This window comes from Cinclus cinclus, chromosome 1 (genome assembly GCF_963662255.1).
Source record: "Cinclus cinclus chromosome 1, bCinCin1.1, whole genome shotgun sequence".
Classification (NCBI taxonomy): Eukaryota; Metazoa; Chordata; class Aves; order Passeriformes; family Cinclidae; genus Cinclus; species Cinclus cinclus.
In genome coordinates, this window is record NC_085046.1 from 2945168 (window position 1) to 2964401 (window position 19234).

The window sequence follows — 19234 nt, forward strand, 5'->3', positions numbered from 1 at the left end:
CAGAATCACTTACAGACCTAATATTAGTGCCCAGATTTTTTTGTTGTTGTTTGGGTTTGTTTTCTTCTTGTTGTTGTTGTTGTTTTGTTTTTGTTTCTGGGATTTTTTTGCTGTTGTTGTTGTGGGGTATTTTTTTGTTTGTTTGTTTATGTTTTTTGTGGGACAGACATTCAGAACCTTGAAGATCAATCAGTGAAACATCCAATTGAAGTACATTTTTGTATTTTTGTGCTTTTTTGAGGACCTGCCCCAATCCCACCCAGCGTTTCTCAGCTCATTATCACCTCACCCAGTGAAGTTTCAGGGATCAGGATGCAAACCCAGCTGTGAAAGAAAAGTCTGGGCTGGTGAAACCAGAGCTGTGCTTGAAACATTCTTTGGGTGACTTTCCTCTTTCTTCAGGACTGAGCTGGACTCCCCCTCAGCCTCTCCAAAAGCAAAGAAAAGGCAGAGGAGGGACAGGAGATGGGTTGAGGCAGGAGCATTCCCAGGAAAACCTGCTTCAGGCTTGGACACCACAGCCATTCACTCACTCTGAATTCCAGCATCAACTCAGCTCAAAACCCCCAGCAATCCAGTCCCTCAGTTCGCTCTGCTCTTGGTTAATTATTTAGGTCAGCAGACATTTCACTCCTGCAAATCTCTGCTCATTTTAGGTGCTTCATCTCCAATTCTATTAGAGCAGAGATGAATTGTTCAGGCTTCTATAAATGTGATTCAAATAAGTTCTGTATTAATTAGGCATTTAACCCAACTGTCACGATGTCGTATGTTTGTTGTAAGGAATCATTTTGTTTATTCTTTCTTATCAGCTTTATTTGTAAAAGTAACCTCTGTTGCTGTGTTTGGGTGCAGAGCACGGCAACGAGAATTTGTAGACAAAATGTATGAAGGACATCTATAAAATTTAAGTGGCAATTACAGCTGTTGTGAGTTTGTGCGCTTAGTTTATGTCAGCTTGGATATTTCATCTGAGTTTGTACATTTAGTTTGTGTCAGTTCGGATATTGCATCTGAGGCTTTATAAAATAAAAGGTTAATAATCCTGGGGAGTGCTAAAATCTTTTGGATAAATATTTGATTGGGGCTGTGCAAATAACCCTGATCCTTTTTTGGGGACGCACCTGTGTTGGTGTGGGTGTCTTTATGAGTTGGGAACACTTCGGGAAGGGATGTTTTGCTTCTCAGAAGCCATGGGAAGGCAGCAGAAATGTCCCAAGCCATGTCCAGCTGTGCTGTGTGTTCCGTGTGGAGCCACTGCCACCTCCTGGAGCTGGATGTGTGCAGCCCACAAAGCCAGGCAGGGCTCCCAGACCCCCCCTGAAAGAGTTTAAACCATTCCCAAGGGGCAGCTGCACGAGATCATTAAATCCCACCAGCTGCTTTCCCCTCCTCTATTCCCCTGATGTCTTTTGCAGAGTTTAACTCTCCAAGAATTCCTTTTAAATCCCTTTACAAACGACATGACGCCCTGAAAAGATCAAAGCCTGCTTTTCCAAAAGCTGCTCTTTATGGCGTTGCAGCAAAGAGAGTTTGTTAAGGTAAATGAAATTTCTAACTGAGAGTAGATTTCTAACTCTGATAATGGCACTAAGGTTTGGTTTTCAGAAAGTTTGATTAATTTGGCTCCCAGTTAAAAGAAATCCTTCCAGCAGGCAGCTTTACCTGTTGTGCACATTGAGAGCTTCCCCGAGGCTGCCTGATACACCCAGATCAAGAATTATTTGAGTACCTGGAAAGGATTTGTTCCATTTCAGAAAATACAACTGAATTCAAGGTAGTAGCTCCTGGGTTTGTCAATACACCTACTAAATGATGTTTTCCTCATTGAAATGAGGTGTCTGGGATTTGGAGAAAATGTGCTCTAGTGTAGTATTTTGTCTTTGAAATAGTGGATATTTGCATAAGGCTTGTAAAGTGGCTGAAATAATTTTGGAGGTGCCTTTTCTTTCTCTGCCTAAAAAAAAAAAACAAAACAAAAAAACAACAAAATCAGTCTATATAAACCATTTAGCAATTAGAGTGTTTTTCCAGATTCCCTGTTCTACATTTGCTTTTTAGTTTGATTTCCATGATTAGGGAGACACTGACTGGTATAGGCATTCTGCACATGGTGGGAAGGAGAGACCTGTGCCCCATTATCCAGCCCTCAAAAAAAAAAAAAAAAAAAAAAAAAAAAAGGCTGAGGCTGCATCAGGTCACTGTGGAAATCCATGTGAAGGGCATTTACAGTGATTTGAAATGTAGCAAAAATGAAAATATATATCTGTCCTTCCCAATTCCCCACCTGCTCATGGCCCCCTTTGCTCACAGGTCCTGCTCTCCAGCCCTGCTGCTCCCTGACACATCTCTGACCTCAACTTCACCAAAAGTGTGGCCATTTCTCCATCCAAGCACACAGCTCCAAGTACCTGCACTTTGGCTAAAACATCAGTTAAAAGTTGCAGGCTTATGGAAACTGAAACAAAGGATGGGAAAAACATCAGAAATGGCTCACATTCTGTGGAATTCTTTGTTTCAGGAGTTTGAATGGACTTGATAGTTTAAAAATTACCCTGATGATAAAACTCTTCAGGTTTGCTTTGACTAGAAAAGAAAGGAAGCCTTGGAGCACATCAGGTGTTACAGAAACCAATCTATTTCCACCTTTTCCAACGGGCAACGTCTTGGTTTGAGGACAACAGAATTTCTTCTCCTGTTTATACCCTGTAGGAATAATATTTCATGTCCAGAGGACGTGTGGATGAAACCCAGAGCCACAGGAGCTTTTAGAGAGTGTGTTTAGAGACAGAGTTGATTTGGTGATATTAATCCACATTCCTGTCTGATACTGATGCAGGGGGATAAACAGCAGTGGTTTATGGAGGAGGAAAACTGGGCATGGCACAGACCTCCCCCCTGGCTGGTCCAGGACTGACTTAGCCCAGCAGGTTCCAGGGTCTCCTTCCCAGGAAGAAGCCAGCAAACCCTTTTAGCCTAAAGAGCTTCTACTGCAGGAAAAGAATACACTACCCTGTAAGTTTGCAGACAAAAAGTTCTCTTTGGTGCAATTTTATATCAGAACAGACTTTTACAAAATGATAATACATTTATTGTGTCATCTACAGCAGTATACATGTTAAAAACAATTTCTCAAAACACAAAAAAAGGTTAGAAAGCAGCAGTTGGTATCGTGTTTCCACCTCATAACAAAGCTGAATAACCCCAGATCCCATTACCAGTTAAACCAATTTTGACCAAAAAAGTTCAGTATTAGACCAAACAGGCCACTAACTTTGTACCTTGACACAGTCAAAAGCCAAAATACAGCTTTCCATCCAGTAACTTGGTTCTTCTCAGAGCTATAGCAGGTTGCATTGCCACTAAATTGACAAGGAGATGGGAAAGAGAATGAACACACCAAATATTTGTTTTTTTACAGAATATACTGATACACAAAGGCCTCTTGAGACTTCTCTGCAAGCACAAAGTCCATTGGGAAAGGCATATGCAGAAGCCTAAGTAATTTCAGACACTGAAGAGTGTCATATCACACAGTGTCATATCACACAGTAATTCTTCACATGGATGAATTCCCCAAAAGAAAGCCAATGGGAAATTGCAACTTGAATCATAAGAAGGTGAAAGACCATGAGGTTCAAAACATTGTTCAAGCTCTGCTGGTGTGTTTTCATACACAAAGTACAATGTGTATTTAGCTGAACTTAGCTCTTTAGTACAGATATACACGGAGCATCATTAACATCAGAGCATCCTCAGCTGCTGCTGCACCCTCCATATCTTCCTAACTTCTTCTTAAATACAATTCTGAACTCGTTGCATGTGCCTGACTGCTAAAATCAGAGGGTAAAATCCCTTTTTTTTTTTTTTTTTTTTTTTCCCCCCTGCATGTGCACAATACACTGTGGTTTGCTCCTGGACGCAGAAATGCTGGTTGTGTGGACACAATCTGACAGGGTGGAAAAAGCATCCTGAAAACTCTCCATGAGAGCTCCTAACTCTTTACCAGGCATCCACCTCCCCCAAATCTGGTTGGTAATACCCAACAGGAACCAGCCCAAAGCTTTTCAAGACCATCATTTCTCAGCATTCATGAAACAGAACAATAGTGACTGGGCAAAGTTGCCAGGGATAATTCATTTCTATGTCGCCCTCCCCAGGGTCAGCATCTGTCTCTGATCTGGACAGGGAGATGTTCTGATGGACACAAACAGCCACTTGCACAGTGTGAATCATCTCACCCTGGAGCAGACATCAAAAATGCCGATGCTTGTCCTCTGAAATTGCTCATTTCTCTCTTGTGACCACAAAGGCAAAGTGGAGAGACCAGATTAAAGGAAGAAATCTTCACTTTTGGTGTCTAAATGATGTGGGTGTGTCCTTAGCCTGTCCTGCTCAGGAACACAAGATCTCTTCCAGAGGTTTAACTGAGCCAGAATACCTAATACCAGTAGTTCCAGATGTTGAAAGGGACAAAAATCTAATATAGCTCTTAATATTTAACTCCTAAGGAAGAAAACTACTTAAGAGCAGATATTTGTTTGTATTTTTGCATGATGTATGTTTCTACAGTTGGAACACTGCCTTCACTGAGATGATAAACTCTGAGGTTGGACTGAATCCCACTCTGTGAGTTTCTCTGTTCCCTAGATATCCACAGACATGACTTAGGACCTGCAGCAGACACTGATCCTGTCTGGGATGCAAGCAGGATCCCATGTGGTGTCCCCATACCCTGTTCTTACCAACCCTTGAGACCTTCCCTGCTGTGACAGCTCTGCTGAGCTCCCAGCCACTGCCCTGCAGGGTCACAGAGCAGAGCAGGAGAAGCACAATATTAATCATATCAGCACACCTTGCTCTGTGAGCCTTGCCCGTAGGAGAAAGATCTCAGAACAAAAGGGAAAGTCCGATATCATAGAACCACATATTCTTATGGGGAAAATCTTAATTTGTTGCATTTTCTAGGTTTTTGATCTGTGATAGCTTTTGCATCAATACAAAAAGGACTAAAGCTCTTCAGTAACCTTAAAGGATCTATTGGTATATGCAGAATGAAGTTATTTTTCTTAATAATCATCCATGGACACTTCAGAAACCATCTCTGGGCTCTGGAGCATCCACAAGCCACAGACTGAAAACTTCTGGCATGGGCAATTGTTTCTGAAACACTATTGAAAACCAAGTTCTAATACCAAGGCAAATAAAGTCAATTAAATTGATGGGGTTTGCATTTCTTTTGTTGCTACTGTTTGCTAAAGTCACTGTGAACATTTTTTTCCCCCTCTTTTTATATAGCAAAAAACCCTGAAATTTTGATATCTAATTTCTGTCAGGAGTGGATATTTGGGTATTTGGGTATTTGTATGGTTCACAGGCCAGATTTAGTAGAGATTTAGTAGTAATGTCAGACAAAAGCACTGAAACCTCCAAAACTGACACCACCAGTGTATTTTAACATATTTTAATGATGATTTCCTGCAGTATTTTGACTGAATGTGTGTCCAATTCATTTGATTGGAAAAGCTTTCATTGCAAGATTATGACTGAAAACAGAAAAGCAAAATATTGGAGTTCTTTTCCTTTTAGGTTTGGCTGAACAAAAGTTGTTCAACCCCCAAATCTTATTTATACACTTTCAAGGACTGGAAATCTTTCTCTCAATTTTTATTGTTCCTTTTTAATTTCCTTTTTCCCCCAGGATGCTTGGCCTGCTGCTTCCAGGTAATTTTCCTGCTATTCTTAGTGGTCTGTCTGTATTTGCTTCTTTGCATTGGTTTCGCTGCTCAAATTTGGATTAGAGCTGAGAGAAGTGCAGCTTAACAACATGATTCTTTTTAGTCTTATTTTGTAGCTGTATGATCAAAGACAAACAGTAGACTTCATCTGAAATGAATAAAGCTGTTCATATCTCAGGAAAAGAGAAGGAAACTGGAGGCAAGATCAGTATGACAAGGAATCCAAGTGAGCCAGGACTTATTTCAACTCGAGGTTCAGATAAAGGATTTTTTTCTTAACTGCCAAAAAAAGTCTTACAGTAATTTCCAGTGGGAAAAGAAAGTGCTGAAAAAACAGTGCTGAATTTTAAAAGGAGAGGTGGTCAGTTTAGGAATGGGAGGACAGTAATATGAAAATAATGTCAATTAAACAGTTTCCTTCATATTGAGTGAGTATGTTTTGTTCTTGATCATTTTGGCTTTGCCTGTCTTTAGTTACTAGTTCCTTTTGTCCATGGGACTTCTGAAAAAAAAAAAAAAAACCTGAATTTTTGGGCTGACCAGAGGTCCCTTCATATGCAAGCACTGGATCTATCCTTCTTTCCAGAAGTGGAATTTCATCCACCTTTGATATGAAAATATTATGAAAAGCCACAATTTTATAACACATGGGCAAGGCTAATTGTGGCAATTAATCCTTCTGTCACTGCTGAGGAGGATCGGAGTCTCATGGTCAGGTTTGGAGCATGACTCCAAGAAACTCTATCTTGTGTCCCATTCCGGTCCTCAAAATGCAAGAAAGAAGTGGCCAGACTGGAGAAAGTCAAAAGGAGGATCATGAAGATCATCAAAGGGATGGACAGGGGGTGCGGTGAAGAAAAACAGAAGGAATTTTTCCCTGGAGAAAAGAAGCCTCTTTGGCGGCGACCTCACCAAACAATTCCAGTACTAAAAGAGTGGTCAGAAAGAGGATAAAGTACTCTTTTCCACAACATTCCATGTGGACAATGCCAGGGTGGCAAGTTGCACCAGGAGAGGAATCATCTTCATATAAGAAAGATATTTTTTTTTTTTTTTTAGAGTGAGAACATGGGAACATTCATGGGAACAACCTTCCCAGAGGTGTGGTCCCTGCCAGAGGAGGTTTTCAAGAGGTGACAGGACAGGGTTTTGGATAAACTCATCTTGTGTCCCTTTCTCATGAAAAGTTGGACCAAATTTGTCATTCAAGGTCACCTCCAGTCTTGGTTGTTGATTTTATCAGCTTCATTCCTTCTGGAAGGTGTCTCACACTTGCCATTGATGATGGAGAGAGTCCAGGGAGAGGAATCTTTGCAAAGGTAAACTCAAATCATCAGTTCATGCCCACTTCTGGTTGTTTTCAGCCTTGCCATTGCAGGGCACTGTCCTTAAAGTGCAATAAAAGACAGATGCTGAAAGGGAAGAGCCAAACACCCAGTAAAGTGTCTGGATTTAACTTCCAAACTGCATTTTCTTCTGGAATTGCCTACCTTCACCCCTTCTCCCACCACTCCATGTTAGCACCTAGCTTTCAAATGCAAATACTTAAACGATGCAGAGGAACGTGGGTGTTTTTCCTCTATGATTCAAAACTTCCCAGAACTAAGCATTTAAGGTTCTTTCCCTGGGCTCTGAGTTCCAGAAATGCTAAAATTGAAAGTAAGAGGAGGTGGCATCACCATGCAGCAATGAAACAGCCTCGTCCTTTACAATCTAGGCCATAGTTTTCATTTTTGGGATGTGAACTGTCCTGAAGTACCAGCACTCCACACTGACGAGTCAGTAATCCAAGCAGTGGTTAGATACAGTAAATAGTCACAAAACCTGCAGCACAGAAAGTTTTTTGTACATTTATAAAAGCAAAATAAGAACATTAGACAGGAAATACATTATGGACATGATAGAAATAATGGCTCAAGGAGCACTGCACACTTGTTTTTTTTTTAATTGTGTACTGTTTTTAATAACACAGCCTTTCTAGCTCCAAAATATATTTCACAGTGAAAAATCAAACAAAGCACTGTTACACTCAGTTGATATTTACACACACAGAGAAGCAAACCTCCCGTTGGATTCTTCCCTCCTGAAACAAATGGAAAAACAGCCACTGTGGGGTGGCCACGTCTGGCCAGCACCTGCAGCTTACATTCAACAGAGAGACTTGTGGAGAGCTCGTTTGTGCCATGGCATCAGAGTCTGGATCCCATCACTGTGTCCACCTCCAGTGTGACATTTCCAGGGACACTGGGAAAGTTCCAGTGACTCAAGAAACACCAGACCTGCCAATGCATCAGCACTTTCATTCAGAGAAATAAAATCATTAATAGAAGGTTTTGTTTCTGTTTTTCTTTTTTTCTTTTCTTTTTTTTTTCGCATAATATATTTTATATTTAATATGTTGAAGATCCCATTTCTTCTGGTAAAGTCAGTGCTGGTGGACAGATTCAATTTTTCTGCTGAACAAGAAACACAACATCTGCAACAACAGAAATTTCCCCTCCACTGCTCTCCAAACTCCTGAGCATTGGCTCAAGGAATTAAGGAGCAAATCCAACTTTTCACAACTTTTCCATGCTTGGGTTCTCTAGCTGGGACCACCAAAAATTAATGGTGATAACAATGTGCTGAGGCTAAATCCCAATTCCAGGCAAAGTGGGTTTGTTCTAACAATAACAGCAGCTTTCTGTCCTGATTTTAAATTAGCTGAGGACCTGGTCTCCAGTGTGCAGGGTCAGAGGGTGGTTTTGGTGATGTGGACATTTGCCCACAAGGCACTGGACTGAGATCCACCAACTCAAACTGCAGAGCACTGTAGAATGCCCAGGAAAACAACAAAACCCAGAAGCAAGGTCAGAAAAATAGAAAAAAAAATAAATACAAACACCTCCTTTTTCTGGACTGAAACAAGAAAAAGTCTCCAGCTAGAGGCAATTATTTGACATCTTTTTCTCCACAATTCTAATTTATTAATGACTGAAAACTGGCTAATAGCCATTCATGCAAAAAAATAGCTTTTGACTTTTTTAAAATAATGCATTTACAGTGTTGGTAATATAATCCTTGTGAAAGCCCATCCTACAGAACATTGCCAAGTATGCATTTACCTGATAAATCTGCCTTTCCCCAACTCTGTCTGGACAGCAAAGCACCTGGCTCCTGGGGAAATTTTCTAAAATTAAAAAGCATCTGAAGAGAGATGAAGGCCAATCTAACAGTTAAAAACACTTTGACTTTTGCAGAGAGTTGGGATGAGGGAAACAAATTCTGGTCTCAGAACAGCAAATTGTTGCTGTAGACTTGGGGAGAAAAAAAAAAAGGTATTTGGATCACATAAATCCCATTCATGAACCTGGAGTAAAATGGAAGTGGTTTCAACAGTTTTGCTGGTCCTCTGTGCCACGGCAGGTTTCACATGACAAGGCTGTCCCCATCTCTTAAGAGCATGATCCTGTACCAATATGACCTTGAACAACATTTCTGACTGTTTTAAATTAAATTTACATTCATTTAGATGGCTCCAGCCAAGAGCAGATTATTCCCATAAAGGATTATACGTGTTAAGTATTATTATAATTAATATTTCTTTCACAACTTTCTGAGAACTTTCTTTTTTCTCCTTTAAAAAATAAGTAAACTAGGATTATCTTTAAAAATCTTTGCTTAAAACTACATCAAAACTCTTTTTTCTTTTTTACTTGAACTAACAAAAACCAGTGAAATTAAAAGCTCACACTCAGCTGACACTAAAATTCCAAGTATTTCACTATTTTTCCTGTTTTTAGTGTATGATCATGTCAACTAACACCGAAGAACAAGCCTGAATTTTGAATTTCCTGGTTACTATTAGTTTCAGTTCAAAACTTCACATTTAAAATGCCATTTTCATCTTTGTTTGTAATATATGCATACACATACACGCACATATATATATATATTTGATATATATATATTTTTCAGTTCATAAATTCATAAATCCAAGATGAAGGGAGCGCTAGGATGGCCCTCGAAGCCTTTTTTGCGCTGTATAAAGACTCTTAAGAATTGACATCATCGACATTGGGTTGAAGTAGATTTGTAGCAGTCGTGGCTTTAACTTCAAGGCAAAGGTCAAAATAACCTTCGAGTTCCTTTCCAAGAAAAACAGTAAGACCTTTGGTGGTGAAAGAAACACAATATTCCAAGAGAGAGAGAACTGCCAGGTGTGGGAAGTCATCCAAAGTCTTTATGCTTTCCTTCCGTGCCATCTCACTGTTCAGTTTAGTTGTTTTTTCTCACCAAACACGGGTGATTTTTACTTTCCAGGGTGATCCTGCCAGGTCCTTCTCGTGCCTCCTTGCTCTGGCAGGGAAGAGTCTGCACGCAGAATTCAACCAGGCTGCAAAGGCACGGCGCTCTGTGTGACAGCACTGGCCCAAGCCACCAATGCCACGTGTGGTCACTGGGGCAGAGGGCTCAAGGTCATCTGGAGGGAAAGGCCATCCTGGAAATGTCTCCTGCTCTTAAGGTGGGAGGGAAGGGACAGTTATTCGTGTTCAAATGATCCATCTATCAATCGATGCCAAAAATAGAACTATATCCCAACTGCATGGCCCTTTTAGAAAATTCACAGCTTAGCTAGAGCAGAAAGCATTCCTGGGAGCGTCCCTGGGGACAGAAAAGCACAGCAGATCCCACTGCTCTCGCCTGAAGTTCCTGCACTGATGTGCAGTTTCATGTTGGCACAGCTGTTCCTTTAAATCCACTGGGAATGTCTGACTGCATCCAGCCATGAACTACATTTCCTGGAGATGCTCCTGAATCAGCTGGATTGATCAACCCAAGCACGTTAGCTCCATCCAAAGAGAAACACTGTAGAAATTCACGTACCAGAGACAGGGACAGGCTAAGATATGTTGGACTAGGGGAAAAAAACAAAAAATAGGTAGATCCAACCAAAAATGGAAACCAAGCGGGATAAAAAAAAGCAACAGTCATGTCCATTCACAGAGGAGGATCAGTTTGGCAACCAAGGATCACAACTGCACAGCAATCGTTTGTTACTTTGGATGGACACGGATTACTTGCAGATGCTCTGAAATGGGAATAGTTGAGTGGGTGGGTTTGGCCTCTTGTTTGTCTTTTAAACATTCTCCATTAATGGCCTTGAGTACAGCTGGGTATTTACAGTGACTGTTAAAAAGAGATATTTACACATTTCCTTTGCTTTTTCAGGAGAGGAGAGGAGAGGAGAGGAGAGGAGAGGAGAGGAGAGGAGAGGAGAGGAGAGGAGAGGAGAGGAGAGGAGAGGAGAGGAGAGGAGAGGAGAGGAGAGGAGAGGAGAGGAGAGGAGAGGAGAGGAGAGGAGAGGAGAGGAGAGGAGAGGAGAGGAGAGGAGAGGAGAGGAGAGGAGAGGAGAGGAGAGGAGAGGAGAGGAGAGGAGAGGAGAGGAAAAAATGAAAGGGAAGAGGAAAGGAAAGGAAAGGAAAGGAAAGGAAAGGAAAGGAAAGGAAAGGAAAGGAAAGGAAAGGAAAGGAAAGGAAAGGAAAGGAAAGGAAAGGAAAGGAAAGGAAAGGAAAGGAAAGGAAAGGAAAGGAAAGGAAAGGAAAGGAAAGGAAAGGAAAGGAAAGGAAAGGAAAGGAAAGGAAAGGAAAGGAAAGGAAAGGAAAGGAAAGGAAAGGAAAGGAAAGGAAAGGAAAGGAAAGGAAAGGAAAGGAAAGGAGACCTGCACCACCACCAAAACTATTATTTCATTTTTTTTCTTTTCCAAGGATGGTTTTTGGTTAGCTCATTGGTTGCTTTGCTCTCCTCAGCTGCTCATGTCGCCAGGTTCTCTGCATTTATGCTGGACATCCGAATCTGAGAGCTGCTCTTGCTCAGAATGGAGAGTTGTGTCCCCCCGTTCACTCCGCTGCTCGCTAGAGAAGGATGGCGATGTTTGAAATCCACAGCAAAATACCGGTTGACTTTCCAGCTCCTCCATTTTCTCTTTATTTCTGATTGCACCTTTAGGGAGAAACTTCAAAAGGTCATTTTTTATGTACTTAGCTGCTCGAGGACATGCTGACAAATTATCAAGATTAGAAAAAAACCCACAATTCGACAGAACTATTTTTAAGGTTATTATTAAACTCCTCATTTCAGCAAAATCTGAAGTTACTTCTCCATGGCTGGAAGAGGTCTGGGCAGGTAGTGGGGAACTATAGCCCAGCCCAGGTTCTGTGTCTGACTCCAGATAATTTAGGACCAGCCCAGAAGTGCATGGAAGACCTGATCAACACCACCTGGAGAAAAGGATAGCTTGTTTTCATCAATGTGCAGTACCAAAGATATAATAAAGAGCCAAAGAAACCAGCAATCAAAAAGTACTAGATAATATTGAAACACCTGTCCACAGAGGCAGCTTCTCTCACCTGTCATTAATGGATGGATGTTTACAGAAAACTTTGCCTCCTGCTTTCAGATCCTCTCCAAGCAGACCAGCTCAGGGGTTAATGTACATCTGTGCCACTCTCCTTTCCTTGAGAGGTTTTGTTTTTTATGGGCACCCACAGTTAATTACCAAGAGGAAAGCAATCCAAGGTCAGAAGTTCAATTTAAGCAATAAGTAAATAATCCCACAGCTTTTCTACTTTTCACTCATTACCAGCTTCCTGGGCAACACTGCTGGGTGTGCACAAGTGTATAAATATATAAAGTAGTAAAGATTAAATGTAAGAGAGATTGTAGTAGCTCAGACCAACATTTACTTGATTCCATGTTCCTGTATCATATTTCTGAATGAAATAGTGTAAGAACAAGGAAATATGTAGAGATGTTTTCCCAATATATTTTTCCAGTCTCCAGTGAGCTGCTGTGTCAAAGATGTTTGTCTTGTCTGTAACAGACATTGTTGGATTTTCCTGCATTAATATTGTCAAAATGGATCAGTATAAGTCAAAATTCTAAACGAGGGCTTCAACTGTATGGACGAAAACTACAGGGAGGAAATATCCAGCTGGAAAACTTACACTCTCCTTCTAGGACCTCCGAATTCCTACTTTGGTTAAGGCATAGATATTTATAGATTAGACAGAGCATGGAGTTACACTACCTCTGTAAAAAGGGAATGGTGTTTGCATCTGGAAAAGTGTGTTATTCCAAACATTTTCTTGCTGTTGGAAATTTAGTGGAGGCACAAGATATCCTCTAATTACCATTTTCTGATGTCTTGAGAGGGAATCTGGCTTCAATTAATCTGGTTGTGTTGGTTTGTCAAAGAATCACCCCCCCAATCCTTCCAAGGGGCCTCATAGGGTCTTGACTATGCCCATGACCAAAATTAACCCATCAGTTTGTTTGATGAGCTTGGAGATTGTTGTGGTTTATCTGAGAAGGAATCACTTGAATTAAGGAGTTTGAGACCTTTTGGTACCAGAGATCAGCAATGCCAGGCTATACCTGCACTCAGCCCCCTTCAAAAGAAGAAAAGAAGTAGATTTTAGGAAAAGACTCCAACTGTTGGGCTGCACAAGAGATGTGTAGTGGAGGAGAGAATGGATGAACTCTAGATGTTCCATGTTCCTCTTAAGGCAACGTTGAGCAGGGAACCCTTTTCCATTCAATTCAGAGAATAATTACCTCAGATAGACAGTCAGACAAACAGGCAGGGAAATGCAGATTGGAGCAGGAGAACCAGAAAAAAACCAAATGTGGCCAGCAGGAGCATTTGCCATGTGCTGAGAGGAGTGTGAGGCTTGCAAGGCACCCAGGTGGTGTTTGGGGGATGGCTCTAGACATGTGACACCCTTGGGCTGTGTGTGTGTAGGAATGAAGGTGGCAGGGCTCAGGACAGAAGCTGCCACCAGCTGGGTGGTGCCAGCAAAAGAGGCCAAGGAACCACGAAAATTCAAATTTCAGTGAAGGGTTTGACACTGGTTCGCTCAGCTTTTTGCTGGGAAAGCTGGCAAGATTTAGAGTGGGTGGATGATCTGCAAGAGGGGAAGGAGACCACATTGAGAGGTGAACAATGGTTTTTATTTTGCCTGGCACTTTATCTCTAATGGCGTCCTCCAGGTATTGATATTGGACCCCACACTGTTCCACACAGAGCATGGAAAGGTTTGGGTTGGAAGACAACTTAAAAGTCATCTCCTTCCACCCCCTGCCATGGGCAGGGACACCTCCCACTATCCCAGGGTACTCCAAACCCTGTCCAGCCTGGCCTTGGACACTTCCAGGGATGAGGCAGTCACATAACCTGTGCCAGGGCCTCATCATCTTCATCACAATCTCAGTGATGGGATTGAAAACACCATCACCAGTTTGGCTGGGGCTCCAAACTGGGTGGTGGCAGGGACATGTCAGACCTCTTGGAGAGAGCTGAACAGGCTGGGAGAGTAGGCTGGAAAGAACAGGGCAAAGTTCAACAAAACCAGTGCAAAATTCTGCACCTGGGATGACATTTCAAAGAGACCTGACCATATCCAACCCCTGCCAGGAAGCCTTAATCTGAGCCATCATTTCTGGGAAAGCCAATGTTTTGGTTTGATGAAAACATCACAAATACTTTAATATATATATATATATATATATATATATTTTTTTTTTTCCTGAGAATTGTGAGATTCAGACTAAAGTATCAGGGATTATGGTGGGTGATGAGTTAGAATGGACAGTTGGAACAGCAGTTACTCCCACAAGAAAATGGGATGTGGGTGACAGGTGAGGGACATTAAATATTAAAAGTCTTACCTCCCCATTCAAGAAGCAGTAGAGAACAGCAACAACAAAACCCTAGGGAAATGGGAGAGAAAAAGGAAAAAAATAATTCAAATCCTGAAGGAATTGCAGAAAATAGTTGGAGTTAAAGGAAACGAAAAAAGCAAACAAACAAACCCCAAATCCTTGTATACAAGACAGACATATAAATGAGCAGAGACACACTCTGAGAGCTGTACATGCCAAGTAGTTATAGAGAATAGAGGTTTGGTTCTGGGGAAAGCTGAATTCAGTGTACAGTCACCTGGAAGGATCCCAGTCCCAATTCAAAGACCAGTCTCTCCCTCTTACTGACATTCTCAGGAGAAAAGGCAAACACCGTGTAGTGAATTCCAAACAAAGGGATCAGCAGCAGGGTGGAGCGAGCCAGTCTCCTGTCACAACAGAGGGAAAGAACTTTAATGCAGCCTTGCAATTAGCAGCCTGCACTTTAATTAAAGAAGAAAGCACAGATAATATTTTACTGACAGACTTCTGGGAAATACGTACACTGCATAATTATACAAACAAATATGCAACATCCCTACTTGTTTCCAAAGACTGTTTGCACACACACTGCAGTTTGCTCCCCCTTCTTCACACCACTACAGCAATGGCACATTAATTATGCTAAATGCTTTCTGCTGCTATTTTAATTGGCACTATTATAACCAGGAATTTCCTCCTACCATGCCAAAAAATGAAGGGTTCAGACTGGTACCATGGTATAATTATAAACCTCTCACCCTATTGCTTAATCCCAGTGGAGTGCTTGAAATAACCTCTTTTTGCTGATTTTTGTGTGTGTGTGTGTGTCCAAATATGTTTCTGCACAGCAAAAAAAATTCCATAACAACCACACAAATAAAGCTAAAAAACCAACAGCCATACAAATAAAAGATAGCCCCCCTGCATGTTCTTGTACTCCAAACTATTAATTTTGGTCTCAATTTATACTGTTGGAAATCTAAGTGCAATTCCACTGTTGAACTACTTCACTGCTTCAGAATAAAGAGGTTTCAGAGGGAAATTAAGCTCATCAGATATAAACGAAAAGGCTGGAAATTAATGTATTACATGTGAGCACTTAACTGGTGAAATTCCCCCAAAGAAGGGCCCAGCAAAGACTTGTGCATGTTTTGGGGAGTGTCACTGTCTGTCTGATTGAGGAACCAAAAAAAAAGGAAAGAGAAAGTAAATGTTGTTCTGAAAAGGAGGCATGTGCTTAATATGAACAAAGTGACCTAAAAAACCTCCAGGACATTTTCAGAGGGGAAGAATATCACTGATTACATTCAGGTAAGTGAAGAAGGTAGATGGAGGACAAAGGAAGACAAAAAGCCATAGAGCTTTTTCAGAGTTGCATATTTGTCAAAACTCCCTTGTGCTTTTATCTATTTGGTACTTTGCAGACAGATTTGAATATGCTAATACATGCTCAATGATAGCCCAAAATGATGTGATTGTTTTAGCAGCACCAAAGGTTTAATTAACACGCTTTCAAGAATTTTGTGAGCACAATTCTCTCCACTAGTGGTCTGGGAATAGGACACATGGCTGAGCCATAAATACGATGGATACGGAACCTCAGGTCATGGTGAAGACCCCACAAAACAAAGAACATTGTTCTTGTGGGTTATAAAATTAGGCATTGGCCAAAACATTTTGAAAAGAGAGGAACAGGGTGATGAAGAGCATTCAGAGTGGCCAGCTTTGATGATCTCTAAAAAAAGTAATCTACAGAGGAGTGAGCCAGTGTAAAGGAGCTTTTGGAGTCCTTTCTCTATGGACATGCAAGCAGGTTGATAAAAAGGAACAGAAACGTTGAGGAAGAGATTATAGAATAGTGTTGTCTCTGTTAAAAGTGGTTGGAAAGAACATACGTGTCTTAAACTAGTCACGGAATTTTTAAAAAAATCAAATTAAAGGTAATAAAGTGGACAAAAAAATATAATCTCACCATATCTTTTAACATTTATATTCAGACTTAATGACAGCAACAACAACAAAAGGATAAATGTTTTTTTGATCTAAAAGTCAGAATAGAATTGTCTATTAATATGTTCTGTCTCAGCGCACTCTAGGGAGATTAATTTAGGGGAAGATGAAGAGGAAGTCTTTTTTTTTTATTTTCAGTTTTCTGGCATTAATTATACCTGATTAATCACACAATTAGTTTGTAGGATCTGGAAATATAATACCATCATCAATTGATTTGAGGTGTTGTCTTCAATATTGTCATAAAAGTCAGGAAGAAAATGCATTAAATACACATTCTGAAGTTTATAGATTATTCAGATCAATAAAGAGGAAAAGAGGATTTTAATTATAAGAAAAAATCTTGAAAGACACTAATGCCTGTATGGACGATGATAAATTGCTTTTTTTCAAGAACATTGAGAAGAGAGAAGACTTCAAGCAGGTCCTGTGAGATGTGCAAATTTGTGTGCAACAAGGAATGAAAATCTGAAAGGATGCAGTGGAATTCTCAGGTGTGTAACAGCCAAAGATATTAATCCTCTTTCCTTCCCCCACTCTTTCAGAGAGGAAAGAAACTTGAGGGGATGGATCTAGAAGTTCTGAGGACAATAATTGTTCAAGTAGTTGTTTGGAAGATAATGTTCTCCAAAAGGTCCAGCAAAAGTCTGTTCATGTTCTCCTGGGGAGAGGAAAGTCTTAAGGTTACTTTATAGAAAAAAAAAAAAACAAAAAAGCAAACAACAACAAAAAAAAAAACAAAAAAACAACAAAACAAAAAATATAAATTTGAATATCAGTTTTTGTTGAGGCTAACATTCAGTTTTCCAGCTGTTACTTTCCTTAAAACCACTTCAAACAGAAGACTTTCTCCAGTAGCACGGCTATGAATGTGGACTCTCCATTAAATGTTAGTACAAACAAATAATGCTGTCCTCTGCTCTCCCTTGCTCCTCTATTGAATAATGAAATTAGAACTTCATGCTAAAAGAAACACTAATTAGGAAGGTTGTCTAATTTGACCAATATTTGAAAGAATCAAGCTTTTGTTTATCCATTGCACATCCATATTTATTAAGGAGACTGCTGAAATCTCAACCGCTCAATCTTTTTGAGAAACAAAAACAAAAGAGAAGCAAATAATCTCCAAACCATAGACTTTGAAGGAAGATTATATCATTGTTGTCCATTTAGTCCTGCCTACGTAAAATAAGAGAATTGCCCAGTTTAAAAGCTGTCTTCAGTGGAATGCTTGGCTCAAATACGAACTTTTGCAATGAAGACATCAAGGTCTGTAGTCCTGAAAAGCAACATGCATCTCACTGAGGTTTGGACATACACAGCATAGATATTGATAGTGAAATTATTTTTAAAATGCCTCTAAAGTCAATGGAGAGAAAAATACACTTTTAAAACATAATTATTGTGTGCTACAGATGTCCTTTTAACAAGAGGTGACTCCTGTTGTAAACCCTGTGGGTACTGAATACATTTATTTATGTATATATTGATTAACTTAATGCTGTGACATATCTGCATGATGGCATCTATTTTTAATTAAATTAAATGCACGCTTAAATTCCCTTTATTGTCTATGAAAAACAAGAATCACTGACACAAGGACAAATCCTCTGACCCTAAAGAACTTCTTATCACATCCTAAATCCATCCATTGACCTCAAAGGGAACCTGCATGGAGTTTGTCACACAAATTTCTGCCCTGTAGATTTGTGAGGTTGTGATTAGAGGAACCCAACTTCTCTGGCCGAAGGTACATATTCTTTATCTCCACCATAACTCTGTGCAAAAAAGAATTGTGACAATATTTCAAACGGAAGGATAATCCATGAAGGCAGAGGATGTCATTAGTAATGAAATGCTCAACACAGTTCATGTTTAATAAACTGAAGGATCTATTTTATCACAAAATGAAAGATTTATTTTATCATAAAATGCTGAACATATTAGCGTGACTTTCAGGAATCTCAGTAATCTCCCTGACAGATCTTTTCCAGTCTTTCCCAAAAATTTAATTAGATCTGTAGCATCACTTCCAAAACCTCTGAAGAAACACCTGGATACCTGAATGATTCCAGGTTTTTTATTTTTTTCCAGGCAGAAACCACATCTTCAGACCCAGGACTTGAAGAAGAGGGAAGCTTACCAAGACTTTCATACTTCATCAGACACAAAAAGCATAGGTTCAAATTCCTCCTGTTTAGGCTGAACTCTTCTTGCCCTTGACTAGGTGAGAGGATTTCCCCTTTGAGCGTTATCAGACCCCATCTTACAAAAACACTGCATATAATGTAAAATTTGGTTCTGTGCCAAGGCCCACCATGTCATCTGTGCTGCATCAGGATGTCCGTGAGGCAGTGAACTTTATATTTCAAATTATCTCCTCCTAAACCTAACTCCTAGTTTTTCCTATCTGTTGTTAGACTTCAGCTGCTCTCTTGTAGAAGATGGAGCTGCTCTTTTTTTTTTGTCTTCTGTATTTCTATCTGCTTTTGCATGGTTCCAGTCTGTTAATTTAATATATTTCAGCATCTTCATTGTTCTATTTCTTAAATACCTCAAAGATATATGAAATCACACAGAAAATTCACTTTAATTTCCTTTTTTCCTAACTAAAGAACATATATGCAGTTAAGTTACAAACCAATCTTCTTTCCTTAATGGTGTTGATGAGAATTACTAAATATTCTCTAGCAAAATCATGGAGTTTTGGGTCTGTGTGTCGGGACACCTCAGAGAATGCTGATTCACACTTATAAAACTGCAGAGAAATTCAGGAGACAGAT

At 40.2% G+C, this 19234-nt stretch overlaps 1 protein-coding gene across 1 annotated transcript in view; it reads right to left on the reverse strand.

Annotated features, from left to right (window-relative positions):
* Positions 1-11523: 11523 nt before the first annotated feature.
* The window catches only part of ADCYAP1R1 (ADCYAP receptor type I), a 133708-nt gene continuing 125997 nt past the window's right edge, over positions 11524-19234 (reverse strand). The window contains 3 exon segments of the mRNA XM_062505264.1: positions 11524-11733; positions 14448-14489; positions 14719-14848. Coding sequence (XP_062361248.1) covers positions 11524-11733; positions 14448-14489; positions 14719-14848 — 382 coding nt within the window.